Source organism: Vicugna pacos, chromosome 6, assembly GCF_048564905.1.
Source record: "Vicugna pacos chromosome 6, VicPac4, whole genome shotgun sequence".
Lineage (NCBI taxonomy): Eukaryota > Metazoa > Chordata > Mammalia > Artiodactyla > Camelidae > Vicugna > Vicugna pacos.
In genome coordinates this window covers 52,341,806-52,355,876 of record NC_132992.1, presented here as the reverse complement: position 1 = coordinate 52,355,876, position 14,071 = coordinate 52,341,806, and the positions used below count along the sequence as shown (strand labels likewise).

Sequence of the window (14,071 nt, the reverse complement as noted above, 5' to 3'; positions counted from 1 at the left end):
TTACAATTAAAAGGTAATAGCAGCCAATACTGTAAAAACTGTAAGAAGACCCACGGTAAAGATTTTTCAACCTACTGGGAAAAAAAAATCACAGAGTCTTCATGTCTCATCAGAACTGGGAATCAGTTAGTAGAACAAAGTCTTTAGAGACAGCCTTAGCCTTGAGAGGAATGGTAAAAGGACAAACAATGGAGAGACAAAGGGAGCTGGGGAAAGGAAGAGCCAGAGAGATTAAAGCATTGAAAGACAAGAAAAGAGAGAGAGTACAATGTTGTAGTATGTTCTTAGTATGGTCTCAAATTCCCTGTAGTCTATGAAAACATTTATAAAAGATATTTAGATCAGACATTCTGCAATTTAAAATTACTTACCACAACCCACTATCAATATCATAGGTCCAAATCTCATCATTAGGCAAATACACTTCATTGTCTTCAATAGACTAAAAACATAGAATACATAAAATTATGTTTATTAATTACAAGCAACAACTAAATAGTTCCTCAGGATGGGAAAACTGCAATGAAAATAGTACAAAACAAAAAACCATCCACAGCATCAAAGACGTTTTTTTCAATAGAAATTAAGGTAGATCAAAAGAGAAGGGTAAGAGAGACATTTTCCAAGAGGAAGTGGGCAAACAATAAGGGTTTAGAATTCAAAATAGCAAGTACATGAGTCTCAAGAAGACTCAGGGCAGTTAAACCTGAGGAAGGGATTTCAAGTAAGGAAAAATAGCAAAATAATAATATTAGAGCAGAATATCGAAGACTATGACTCCAGGAAGAAAAGGAATGTCAGAAAAGGGCAGTAAGTTTGGGGTGAAGGGAAGGCATTAAGAAAGGAAATTTTTATGAAGTATAATTAAGACTACTGTGTCATATACCTTGACTCACTGAATATATTTTTTGAGTGCCTACTATGTCCAAGGCATAGTGTTCATTAAATATAGAATCTAAGGATCGAGATAAATTTAGCTAGTCAAAATGACAACTAGGAATCGGAATAATTTCTGAAGAAGCTGAAAACATAAATAGAATAGTACATTTTGACATTTATGATGAAAAGAGAAATAAGAATAGAATAACAACTTTCTTTATGTTTAAAAACTTAGGGGTTAAAATAAATGCTTACACAAATCTGTCGTGATTACTTAGAATCTATAAAATAACACAAAAATAGCTAGTTTTAAAATATATCAGTTTAAGTACCACAGTAAAGGTATTAAAAAAAAAATAAGACATGGGGGAGGGTGTAGCTCAGTGGTAGAACACATGCCTAGCATGCACGAGGTCCTGGGTTCAATCCCCAGTACCGCCATTAAAATAAATTAATTAATTAAAGCTAATTACCTCCCCCTGTTTAAAAAAAAAAGATGTCAGTTTAAGAATTTCTAAGAGTGTATAATGCATAAATTATTAACATGCTAAGAAAATTTAAGTAATTTTCTCACTGCTATATTAGTTTAATTTTTAAAATAGTATATTGACTACCAGGTCCATCTGTGTCTGTATCTCTCTTTTTCCCCACTCTTTCTCTCTCACACACACACTGCAGAAAACCATTCTATTAATTCTAAGGAAACTTCCACTCATGTCTGACTGAGGAAATCATATTCGATGGCTAAGTAAATAAATAATTTTAAGAAGGGAAGTTAATTGTATGATTCTAAGGTTTAATGGCATCAGGCTCTAGAAGCCTCATGCACACACCTTTTACAACAGAAATAGTCTGGAAAAGGATTTTGTCACTATTCTGCTTAGGTCCCTTCAATGCTTCCCTATTGCTCTCAGGATAGTCTACAATCCTTATGATTCTGGGCTATACCGTACCTGTTATCCCTCCAAAGTTCTTGCCTTTCACTCATTATGCTCCTGTCTTCTTTCAGTTTCTAAACCCATGAAAGTTCCTTGCTGCAGTAAGGCCTTCATCTATGCTCTTCTCTCTTCTTGGAATGCTCTCCCGGTATCTGTCTGGCTAATTACTCTTTCTTTGGGAATCACTTTAAATTGTACTTCTCTAATCTCCCAGAATAAGGTTAAGGGATTAAGGTCCCTGTTAAATACTCTCATAAGCCCTGTCCTTCCCCTTCCAAGTCCTTAGTCTGATACCCAGCTACCACCACCACCATGGTATATGCTTTATGAGTGCATAGATAGTGTTTATTTTGTTGTAATTCTGTTCCCAGAATCTAGCATAGTGACTTGCACATAAAAGGCATATATTTGTGGATTGAGTGAGTGAATGGGTACATCAATATTACCTGTTAAACTGAATGCATGCTCATCTCATGAAAAGAAAAGTCCCTTTCACTAATCTTTAAAAGGGGTATTGCAAAAACACAAATGAAGCATAGAACTGAAAAATCTGGACCTAGTTCCTTCTTACTTTCTCAGCAATTTTACTCCTAAATTATCCCTTCTTTCCTCCACCATCCGTTTTTCCTTCTCTACTAGATCATTCTTATCAGTACCTAAACATGCCTTGATGTTACTCATCTTTTTAAAAACAAAAAAACTCTTCCATAACCCCTTCTCTTATTTTCTGTGCCCTTCACAACAAAACTTCCATACTGAGTTAACTGTAGTGGAAGTCTCCATTACTTCACCTCTCACTACCTCACTAATCCAGACTAATCAACCCAGATTCATTTCACTAAAATTGCTCTTGTCAAGGTCACCCTAAAAAAGAGAATTAGTGAACTAATTCATTCAGAAACACAGCCCAGAGAGATGGAATATATAAAAAAGAAGTTCAGAGACATGGAGGAGGAGAGAGAACTAAGTCTAACCAGAATCACACTAGGGTGTAATAGAGAGAACGAGGGTGAGGCAGTATTTGAAGAGACAAAGCCTGAGAGTTTTGCAAGATTGTTGGAAGTCATCAATCCTGAGATCTAGGAAGTCCTAACAAGTTCCAAAGCAGGATAAATAAATAGAAATCCATACCTACATACATCATAATAAAACTATATACCAAAGAAAAAGATACATTCTTTAAAACTGCTGGAGAAAAGACAGATCACCTTCAAATGAATGAAAACTAATGACTGACTTCTCATTAGCTACAACGCAAGACTAAATAAAATTAGCCAATGTGCTTAATGATAGTAGCTGTCCACCTGGAATTCTATACCAAGTGACATGACCTTTTAAGAATCAAGGAAAGAAATTTTCAAACAAAAGCTGAGACAGCTGGCCAATAACAGACAACCCCTTAAAGAAATTCTAAAAGATGTAGTGCAAAAGAAAAATGATCAAAATTAAACATCTGAAATGCAACAAGCAATATTACGACAAGATACTGGTAAAGTGTGTGCGTAAATTTAAACATATAAAAAATATGGCTAGCCTTTTTTTGATGCCTAATTTGAGGTGGGGAGAACAGGATAGGACTAACTAGGGGGAAAGGATGATCAGACTTAAAAGTTCCTAAAGTACTTGAACCCTATGGAAAGAAGTAAAATCATTAACTTTGAATTCTGTGAAAGATTCATGCTGAGATAGAGTAGCCACCAGATGACTAGAAATAAATCATCTAATTTCTATACAAAGAAAAAAATGGAAAGAAACAGAAAACTCCTCAAACAATCCTCAAAATGTGAAAGTTAATGAAAGAGGAGGAGGAGAAATGGAGAGCAGCAAACATAAAACACATTTTAAGAAAAAATATTTCAGAATTACAGTAAGAAGAAATAAGCTGAACTCTCCAGATAAAGTCAGACTGGATAAAAATAAGATCCAATTTTTTTCAGGTTATAAGACACATATCTAAAATATACAGATACACAAAATTTCCATCAGAGAGTGGGAAAAGATATGCCATGCAAATACTAGCCAAATAAAGCTAGTGTAGCTGTATTATCACTGGCAAAATAGATTTCAAGGCAAATAACATTACTACAGATAAAGAGGATCATTACAAAATCATGAAGTGTTTGATTAACTGGAAAGGTATAAGAATTCTAAATTCATATACACCCAAAAACATAGTCTTAAGTCTCAGAAAGAATGAATTGAGCATCCAACTTCAGAAGTTCAAGAAGTGACAGCACAATAAACCCATAAAGTGTAGGAGGAAATAAAAAGGAATAGATATTAATGGAAAAAAAATACGATAGAGAGAATCAAGTAAACCAAAAGCTAGTGTTTCTGAAGGCTACAAAACATCTGTCAAGATTACTCATGGGGGCGAGGAAGGAAGGGAAGCATCACTTGACAATTTCAAGGAATGGAAAAGGGGCCTTATCTATAGTTACTACAGAGATTAAAATAGTTTTATGAGCAATTTGAGTTTATGCCAATGAACTTTAAAACCTAAATGAAATGGACAGACTCCTGGGGCTGGAGGTGGCAGTGAGGGAAATAAGAATAATCCCGTAACTTTAAAGAGATTGAATTGGAGGTCTAAAACCTCCCCCGCAAAGTACCGGGCCCAGATGGCTGTACAGATGAGTTTTTCTAAACATTCAAAGAACAAGTAATTCAATCTTCAAAAAAAATCTATTCCAGGACATAAAAGAAGGAAGACTACCAAATCCACTTATGCAAAGATGTAAAATGCCTTTAAAGCTAATTAGCAAACAGGATCTACTGATGTATTAAAAAAAAAAGTATTACACTAACTTGAGCTTAATCCAAGGAATGGAACACTGGTTTAATATTACAAAATTACTTATATAAATCATCACATTAAGAGATTAAAGGAGAAAAAATATGATTAGCTCTGTATGACACACAAAAAAGTCACTCTCCAAAATTCAACATTCATTCAGTGAAAACTGGATAGAAGGGAACATCCCTAATTTGAAAAAGGCCATCTACAAATAAACAAGTAGAACCCTAAAGCAAATATCAAACTTAATGGTTAATAGTTGAAAACAATCCCTCTGAGATTAGAAGCAAGGAAAAAGAAAAAAGGTTTCTGTTTAACACTGTACTTTAGGTCCACCAGTATAGTAAAGAAAAGGAAAGAAAAAGGAATAAAGATTAAGATGGAAGAAACAAAACTGTCATCACTTTTAGATTATGTGACTACATAGAAAATAAAAAAGATAATTAACAGATAAATTATGAGAATTAATGTAAGTTGAGAAAGCTTACCATAATCAAAAATATTCAAAAGTCAACTGTATTTCAAAACACTAGCAACAATCAAGAAATTTTATTGTTAAAAAATTAACAATAAAAATACAAACAACCTAAGAATAAACTCAACAAAACATGTACAAGATTCCTAAGAAGAGACTAAAAAACTTTATTGAAAGACATCACAAAGTCCTTAATAGAGAGATATACCATATACTTGGATTTGAAGTCTCAGTTTCATGTCTATCACCCTTTAATGATCTAAAGATTGAGTAGAACAACATAAAATCCCCATAGGGTAGTTTATTTGACAGTCTGATTCTAAAGTTTATACAAATAAGGAAGCACTGTAGAAAACAATTTGGCTATTCCTCTGGAAGTTCAATGTAGAATAGCCATATGACCCAGCAATTTCACTCCTAGGTACCCAATAGAATTGAAAATAGGGGCTCAGATACCAATCTTCATATCTGCATTATTCACAATACACAAGGTGCCAATAACCCAAGTGTCCCAACAACAGATGAATGGATAAACAAAATGTGGTATATGCATACAATGTAATCTTATTCACCTTAAAAAAGAATGAAGTGTTAATACATACTGCAACATAGATGAAGCTTGAAAACATCATGCTAAGTAAAATAAGCCAGACTCAAAAAGACAAACATTCCATTTATATGAAACCTCTAGAAAAAGGCAAATTCATAAAGACAGAAATATTAGAAGTTACCAGGCATGGTGTGGGGGTGGAGGATGGGGGTGGGGGACTGGGGGTTGGGGTAGAAGGGGTGCCCTGTGGGAAGCAGGGAGGGAGAGTTACTGCATAACAGGTACAGAGTTTCTGTTTGGAGTAATAAAGAGTTATGGAACTAGACAGTGGTAACATTGTACACCATTGTGAATGTAATTAATGCCACCAGATTGTATACTAACCTGGTTAAAATGGCAAATTGTTTTATGTATTTTACTCTAAATTAAAAATAGTAAAGAATAAGTATATAAAAGAACAAACAGCCCTAAACAGTATTCTTGAAGAACAAGAATGGGGATGACGCTTTCCCCACCCAACATTTAGACTTCTGGTAAAGCTGCTGTCATTTAGATATTGTGGTTCTGTCACAAGAATATACAAACAGACCAACAGGACAGAATAAAGAACCAAGAAACAGATCACACATACATGAAAACTTCAATGTGTGGCAGACTGAGTTTGCATGTTAGCAGGGAAAGAGGGGGGACTATTTAATATGACACAAGAACAACTGGTTATTCATATTGAAAATACAATGAAATTGGATCCCTACCTTAAACCAACCAAACAACAAATTTTAGATTAAAAATAAAAATTAAAACATTGAAGGCAAAACTGAAAATTATTTAGAAGACAATATAGGAGACTTTATGATCTCCACATTAGGAAAGATTTCTTAAGATGCAGGAAGCACAAAACATCAAGGAAAAGACTGAAATCAAAACTAAGACCTGTTCTTTGATAACTATGTATGTTTAAAAAGCTAAAGATCTAACCTGTTCTTAGAAGCAATAATTAGTACATATATGTAAACTACAAAAATGTGCAGTATACTGTATATATGTATTCACATGCAATATAATGTGTATGTGCAATCAGACTGTAATAATCCTACCTGATAAAACTGAAAAAGGAGGGGGAAAAACTAAGACCTGTCGAACAAAAGACAATCATCAAGAAAGTACAAAGATAAACTACAAACTGAGAAGACATATTTAACTCATACAACTATATAAAGAATTTCTGTAAGTCAGTAATAAATAGACAACTCAACAAACAAATGAGGAAAAGACATAAACCAGCATATTTGCAGAAAAGGAAACACTAATAGTCCATAAAGCTATCAAAAGACACTCAATTTTATTAGAAATCAAGGAAAGCAAACAAAAACCACAGTGAAATAATACCATCTCACACTCACTGGGTTGGCAAAAAATTTAAGGCCAGATGGTATCAAATGTTGTCAAGGATGTGGAGCAAGGAGGAGGCTGGTGGGAGTGTAAATTGATACAAACATTTTGGCAACACTGACATTTCCAAGTAAACCTGGAGTTGTGTGTACCAAGACCCAGCAGTCCATTCCTTGGTATGTGTACTGGAGAGTGTACATGCCCTTCTGCATGTATAATAGGAGACATGTTCCAAGAATGCTCAATGTAGCACGGATTACAATTCCAAAAACACCCCCTGAAACATTCAAATATTCATCAATAGTGGAACAGATAAGAAATAACACTAAATTCACACAATAGACTATTATATTATACAGGACACACATAGAATGAATGAATCTAGGGATGATTTTCAAAATATTTAATAACCGGGCAGCACAGAAACTGACCAAGCAGAATGAACATCAAAGTAAACACAGGTACAGCCATCTGAGTGCATACCAGCTGAATACAAGCAATGTCTGAATCTAAAAAACACAATGTTAACTAAAAGAATTAAGTCATGAAAGAAACACATGCTATAATTCAAAAACCAAATAATATATTGTTCAGAAACAGATGCATGTGTGGCAAAACTATAAAGAAAATAGTGATTAACAAGAAATCAAAATAGTGGTACCCTGTGAGGGTGGGAGGAACAACGTAATCAGTGAAGGATAAACAGGAAGCTTCTAAGGTACTGATTCTAGCTGATTTCTTAATCTGGAAGTTAAACGTGACAGTTATTTTACATATTCTTTTGTACATACATTTGAAATTTTAAAATTAAAATTTTAAGAAATGAACACTGGGCAGCTCACAGAATCATCAGGAAAGCTGGAGAACCAGCCTCCGATCTATGTAAAGAGGAGCAAGGTCTAAGTCCTTCTTGAGAATAGGTCTTGTGTGCTAACTGCTGCAGGCACTGGTAAGCATCACACTATAGCTTGTAGCACTGCCTTTTCTGCCGGGTACCTTATCCTCCTAAAATCCTACTGCTGGGTAAGAATCCTCTTCAGGTCCTAATTTTTACATCTTTATTCCTGAGTCCAAATCTAGCACAGATAATTTAACCAACAGCATCCAAGCTACTTGCTCACAATCTAGCTGCAAGGGAGGCTGGAAAAGTACCTGGCACTTAGGTTCTTTTCTATTGAGCACCTACTATGAACTATGCCCAATACTAGACACTGGGGACACAACAGGAAAACAAAATCTCTACCTTTATAGAATATAGATTTTATCAAGGTAGATGGAAGGTACTCAGAGAACTAAAATAAATACACCAACATGATTCACTCAATGGGGATACTACGAGAGGAAGGAGATTCAAATTCTGGGCATCTACAAATACATGTCTTCCACATAACATGGTTGGTGTATGTGTGACCAACTATGAATATATGATGGGGAACTACTAAGTTAAAGAAATACACGGCTTTAAATACACATTGCTAAATTTCTCTTCAAAAAAGGTTACACAAATCTGTGCTCCCATGACCAGTGCATGAATAATTCACTTCCCCATGCTCTTCACAAAAATTCTTTGTAATATCTGCAAACTGGAGAAGAGAAATTTCATTTTTTCAGCTGGATTTCTTTGATTCCTATTTCATTCCTATTTCTTCTTTTGTAAATTGCTTGTGCATATCAATTGCTCATTTTTCAAGAGCCATTGCTTTATTTTTACAGAACCTTTGTCTATCATATACGTTGCAAATACCTTCCCCAGTCTACCTTCTCATTTTATGGTGTTTAGAAAGCACAGATTTTAATTTTTTAGAACTTTGATCTACCAATATTTTTCCCTTATCGTTTTTTTCCCAATTCATTTTTCTATTCCCAACTCAAGATATTACAAGTATCACATATTTTCTGCTGGTATTGTACAGCTTAATTTCTGTACGCTTAATTTGTGAATCCCAAAACTCCACTATCACTATGTTCCAACTGTCTCAGGATCATTTATTGAATAAACACTTGTTTTTCTAGAATTGAAATGTTACTTTTTATATACAAAATAGTCTTACATGCTTGGCTGTTTATGTAGTTTCTTTTCCATTTCATCATACCATCTCAACTAGCATCAAGACCACTGACTTAATTATTACAGTATCATAGTATGTTTTAATATCCAGTACTGTAAGTCTCCAAATCTTCTCATTTTCTAAATTGATTCTTCTTCCCTTTAAGTCATTATTAAAACAGAAATACACAGTTAAGCAGACTTGTGCAGATACTTTCTATAAGGAAAACTTAAGGGCAAAATGTATTAACATTAATTGTATTATGGAAATAAAACAGTTTATATGATTAAGCCTTAAGAGAAAAGCGTATCATCTGTAAACATGCTAAAACACTGTGCTTCTCCTCCAAATTTTGGAAAAAAACTACTCACAACTTTTAAATGGTTCCTAGTTGCAACACTACATTGTATGAATCTGAGTAATGTGGAAAGGATATGAAAGAACTAGGAGCAAAAGAATATTCTGGCACCAATTAAAATTTACCACTTACTTTTTTCAGCATTGCTGCTCTTACTTCCAGAGGTAGGGTTATTTTCAGATACAATGTCCTTTAGAATATGTTTAACAATAGAGTAGTAAGTAATTTAGACAGACATATGCGGGCTATTCAAGTTTTAGGATATACGTTTGCCAATATTAACACACACTGTATTAATGAAGAGGAAAATTGTGCTTGAAACATACAATCTGGAATCATCTGACCATTGTTCTTAACTACTGACTACTGGATTACTTCCATATTCCAGTGTCTGTTAGCTGTTCAGAAGGATCTGAATATAACAAATGTTGAAAGGATTCTACGTTTTTCTCATGATCTGCCATGTCTTCTTTTCTGCCTCCCACTCTCCCTTCCCTTCCACTCATGCCTTAGACATATTTTAAGTGCTGACAATCCCTGGAATTTAAAAACTAGTAGACTTGATCTAAATCTGTGTGGTACTTGCTGGGGTAGTTCTTACAGCATTTACTCTTTGGATCAATCAGTAGTAGGCAAATAAGTATTTCTATTCACTATCAGCTAGAGACCTGGAATCTTATCAGTCACACAATTTTTTTCAAGATTAAAATTAGGTAAAAAATTCATACATTTCAGTTATGGGCCCAAAAGAAATCTATACTGTCACCAGATACATTACAGAGAACTATTTTAAGTGAGATTTTCTTTCATTTAACTTTTACAATATTAAGAATCAATGTAGCATATGACGTTTGACACCTTTACATCTTGAAGCGGCAGAGCTCAAAAACAATCAAAACATTTCTTCTGCATAAACCATCATTATATCGAGACTACTTTTTCGTTCGGACCAAGTGGTGGAAACATTAGACCTTCAGAAAGCATAGTCACCTACTTAATGCTAGTTGATCCTAGAAAAAGTAGCCTTTGGAAATCCAATATACCTAGTGGAATCCGCTGCCCTTGAGGTAAAAATGATCGTTAAAATCATTTACTCTTGGTGATTCATCTTCCTTATTTTTAAAATGGGGCTATTACTTACCTTACAAGATAACGGTAAGGATTATACAAGATTAGGGTTATGAGATTTCCTAGCACATGCCACGTATAGTAGGCACTCAAATGTGAGTTCTAATTTTCCCATCCTGGTACCTAATCAAATTAAAAATAAACACACAAACAAAACAACAAAAACCAACTTGGATATGAGAATCATTTAACATATATAGTATGCACTTTATTTCAGTGAGCGATTGAGTCATGTTACATCTGTCACGTAATAGTATCGAGTCAGTCAGAAAAATGTACGTTCTACCTCCAGTAGAACTCCAGATGGCTCGCTTTAAAAAAAAAAATCTGTAAACCAAAGGGGTTGTCATATATTCCTGAACTGTTTTCCATCTTTAGAATCTTTGATTTTATTATCCTATGATTATAGAAACAAAACAAATATATATATTCAAACCTCCACTGTCATATAAGAATTTTCAAGCATCATACTCTTAAGTATATTGTTGTCAATATACGTCTGTTCTGAGACTCGAAAAAAAATTCGTCATTACCCATTGGTAAAGGAAGGCCACTAAAATTTACTTAGAAATTCTTAAATGCTTCAGTGTTCCCGATATTTCGGAACTCGCCGCGGGAATAAGGAAATATTTACAAAATAATACAGCACGGCGTCCTCGATGGGCTTTTAAGTCTGCGCAAGCACTGAAAAACGATCATCAGTCGCGCAGTAACTGACTTAGGGCTGGGCCAGCGGGGTTGTCGGCCAGCCGCGAGGAGAGGGCGACTGGAGAGTGGGAAGAGCCCCGGCGCGGGGCTCAGAAGGCTTTCCCAGCGGAAGCAGCCGCGGGGCGGCGTCAAGCCCTGGCGCGGCGGGCAGAGCGGCCGACGGCGGAGGGGCGGGGCGCGGGGGGCGCCGGGCGCGCCGTGCCGCCCCGGGCCCGGCCCCCGCCTCGGGGCCGAGTGTGGGCGGGCGCTGGGCAGCCGCTCGGCCTCGGCGCGAGTCCGCCCCGTCCCGCCTCTTCCCCTTACCACGTAGCCCCCCCACACGTAGAGGAAGTTTCCGTCCACCACGGCGCAGTGGCCGCTGCGCTCCTCGGCCACGCAGAACAGCTGCGAGTCCGCCATCCGCGCCGTCGCTGGGCCCGGCCGCTGGGCGCGCCGCAGCCCCTGCCCACGGAGCGGCCTCTCCTCCCGCCCGGCTCCTCCACGCACGAACGGAACGCGTCGAGGGTCGAGATTGGTGGGAAGGCGGCACCAGTGCGGCTGCGCCGTCCCGAAGCCCGCCCGGGAAGTCGGCCCCTGGCGGGGTTGCCAGCTAGGGATGCTTGAGGTCTGCGTGGGGAGGGAGGTGCCCTGGCTTCTCCGGAACTGCAGCCCGCTGATTTCATGGCATTTGGGACTGTGTTGTGTGGGCAGCACAACCTCACTGTGTATCTTATCCACTGGCTCAGTGGGCTTCTGGTCCGTGGGCTTGATGCTGCTGTGACTTAAATGAATATATTGATAACATTAATGCTTTGTGAAGAAAATGCCTCTTCTATTCAAACTCCAACAGAGATAGTTCTCCATAAGGAGAGGGGGAATTAGGAATTTTCTAAAACGTATGCCAGCAAACTACAGCCTGGAGGCCAAATCTTTCCACTACCTGTTTCTGTAGGATTCAAAAGCTAAGAACAGTTTTACATTTTGAATGGTTGAAAAAATTAAAAGAAGAGTGATATTTCGTCGCTCATGAAAATCGACTCCAGATTTCAGCATTTATACCTGAAGTTTTATTGGCACGCAGCCACCCTAATTCATATAATTATTGTCTGTGTCTGCTTATGAAAGCCACAGAGTTGAGTAGGCAGAGCTGGGTAGCTGCAACAAAGGTCACATAGTCCCACTGCCGAAACTATTTACTGTCTAGCCTCTTACACAAAAAGCTGGCTGACTTCTGTATAAAATGATGCTACTGAAGTAAAACTAGGGCCAAGAGAGACGAAAATAATTATACCAGTGTCTATAAATGCGCCTGTCCAGAGTTATCCTTAGAAGAGAATGTGGTGGCCTACCACTCAGAACAAGTTAATTTATTAATTTATTCGGTATACATTTATTAAGTGCCTGCTTGCTGTAGATAGTACTGAGGCTCTGTTAGACATTCTCTGGAAGAATTAAGTATTATTGACTCCCTAGAGCCTGGTAGTGATAGACACTAAATAAATACTAAATATGTAGATACTAAATAAATATCTGTTGTCTAAACGAATAAACAAAGTGAATTTTAAGATAAGTAAGACATAGTTCTACCACAGGGCCTTCAAAGTCCAGTCAGAGGGAAAGATAGGTAAAGAAATACAAGCAGTGTGGGATGAAAAGTGGCATAGTAGAAATGTAGACGAAATACAGCAGAAAAGGACAAAGGAAATATGTGCTCTATTGGGCATGTAGGTGCACAAAGGGAGTTTTATTTATTTTTAAACAAGTTGTGTAAATAGTTCCATATGACTGTAGAATGCCTATAGGGAGCAGCCAAAGATAAAACTGGAATAGTCAATCTTGAAGCCCAATAGTCCTCTCATGCTAAGGAGTCTGAACTTTAACTGTAAGGCCAAAGAGTCTTAGGCAGGGAAGTAAATAATGTAACTTGATTGTTAGAATATTGACTTTGGATTGGCGGTGGAGGGTGGGGATGGTCAGGAGTAAAGGCTGGAAGGTAGACGGCACAAAGGACAGCTCTGGTGCAAAGGCGGGGCTCATAACCTGCAGTAGCAGCAGTAGTTGTCATCGTTGTTATTAACATATGGAACCTGGTGGCCTTTTGTCCCAGAAACTCCCTTTCTACCTCCAATGGAATGCCGAAACCCTCTCCAAGATTTCTGTGAGTTCCTGGAAGGCTTATAATCAATCTCATAGTCACCTCTGGCTTTAAACGCCTATTGCTACTGTTACCGAAGGCAAGTTTGTGTGCCTGCCGCACCATGAGGCCAAAACAAACCGAAACGTCAGAATTTGGAGCAAAAAAAGTTTATTGCAGGACCGAGCAAGGAGTTGAGGGTTTTCTTGGGCATGAACCACCCCGTCCTCCTTGCTCGGCCTTGCAATAAACCTTCCTCTGCTCCAGACTCTGACCTTTCAGTTTGTTTGGCCTCAAGGTGCGGCAGGCACATGAACTTGCCTTTGATTATACTACCGGAATAATTACATTCACAGCTTTATTGATCTCCCCACGGAGTTTGCTATTTCGCTAAGATCTGAAGCCCGCAACTTAAATAAAAAGCAGGGTAGGTGAGAATAATGGTGATGTGTAGCAGCTTCAAGTGAATGTCGGGGAAACCCTGTGGTGGAACAGGGCAATTGCAGGGCCTTTGTGAATATAAGTACTCGAGGGCCCCGTGCTCCGGGAGGAGCCAGATCCGAGTCTCGGAAGGTGGAGGGTACCGATGAGAGCGCTGAGGGGCTCAATGAAGCACTCGGGAGAGGGAAACACATTCACAGTCAGGAACCAAGGAAGCAAGCTCTCGCTCGTCAGTATCTGAGCG

The 14,071-nt window shown here is 37.6% G+C and overlaps 1 protein-coding gene across 7 annotated transcripts in view; it reads right to left on the bottom strand.

The window, feature by feature from the left end:
* Positions 1 to 11,757, bottom strand: part of KLHDC1 (kelch domain containing 1) — a 46,388-nt gene extending 34,631 nt beyond the window's left edge. For 2 of the 7 annotated variants that reach the window (XM_072963013.1, XM_072963012.1), the window contains exons 1-2: positions 11,577 to 11,725; positions 372 to 442 (exon numbers count right to left, since the gene is read on the bottom strand). In XM_072963013.1, coding sequence (XP_072819114.1) covers positions 372 to 442; positions 11,577 to 11,672 — 167 coding nt within the window. In that variant the 5' untranslated portion in view covers positions 11,673 to 11,725. Of the gene's footprint in view, positions 1 to 371; positions 443 to 5,102; positions 5,130 to 9,569; positions 9,962 to 10,578; positions 10,595 to 11,576 lie in introns of those variants that run through there. The other 5 variants (XM_072963011.1, XM_072963016.1, XM_072963014.1 and 2 more) reach the window with 5 other exon arrangements.
* Between the last annotated feature and the right edge of the window lie 2,314 nt (positions 11,758 to 14,071).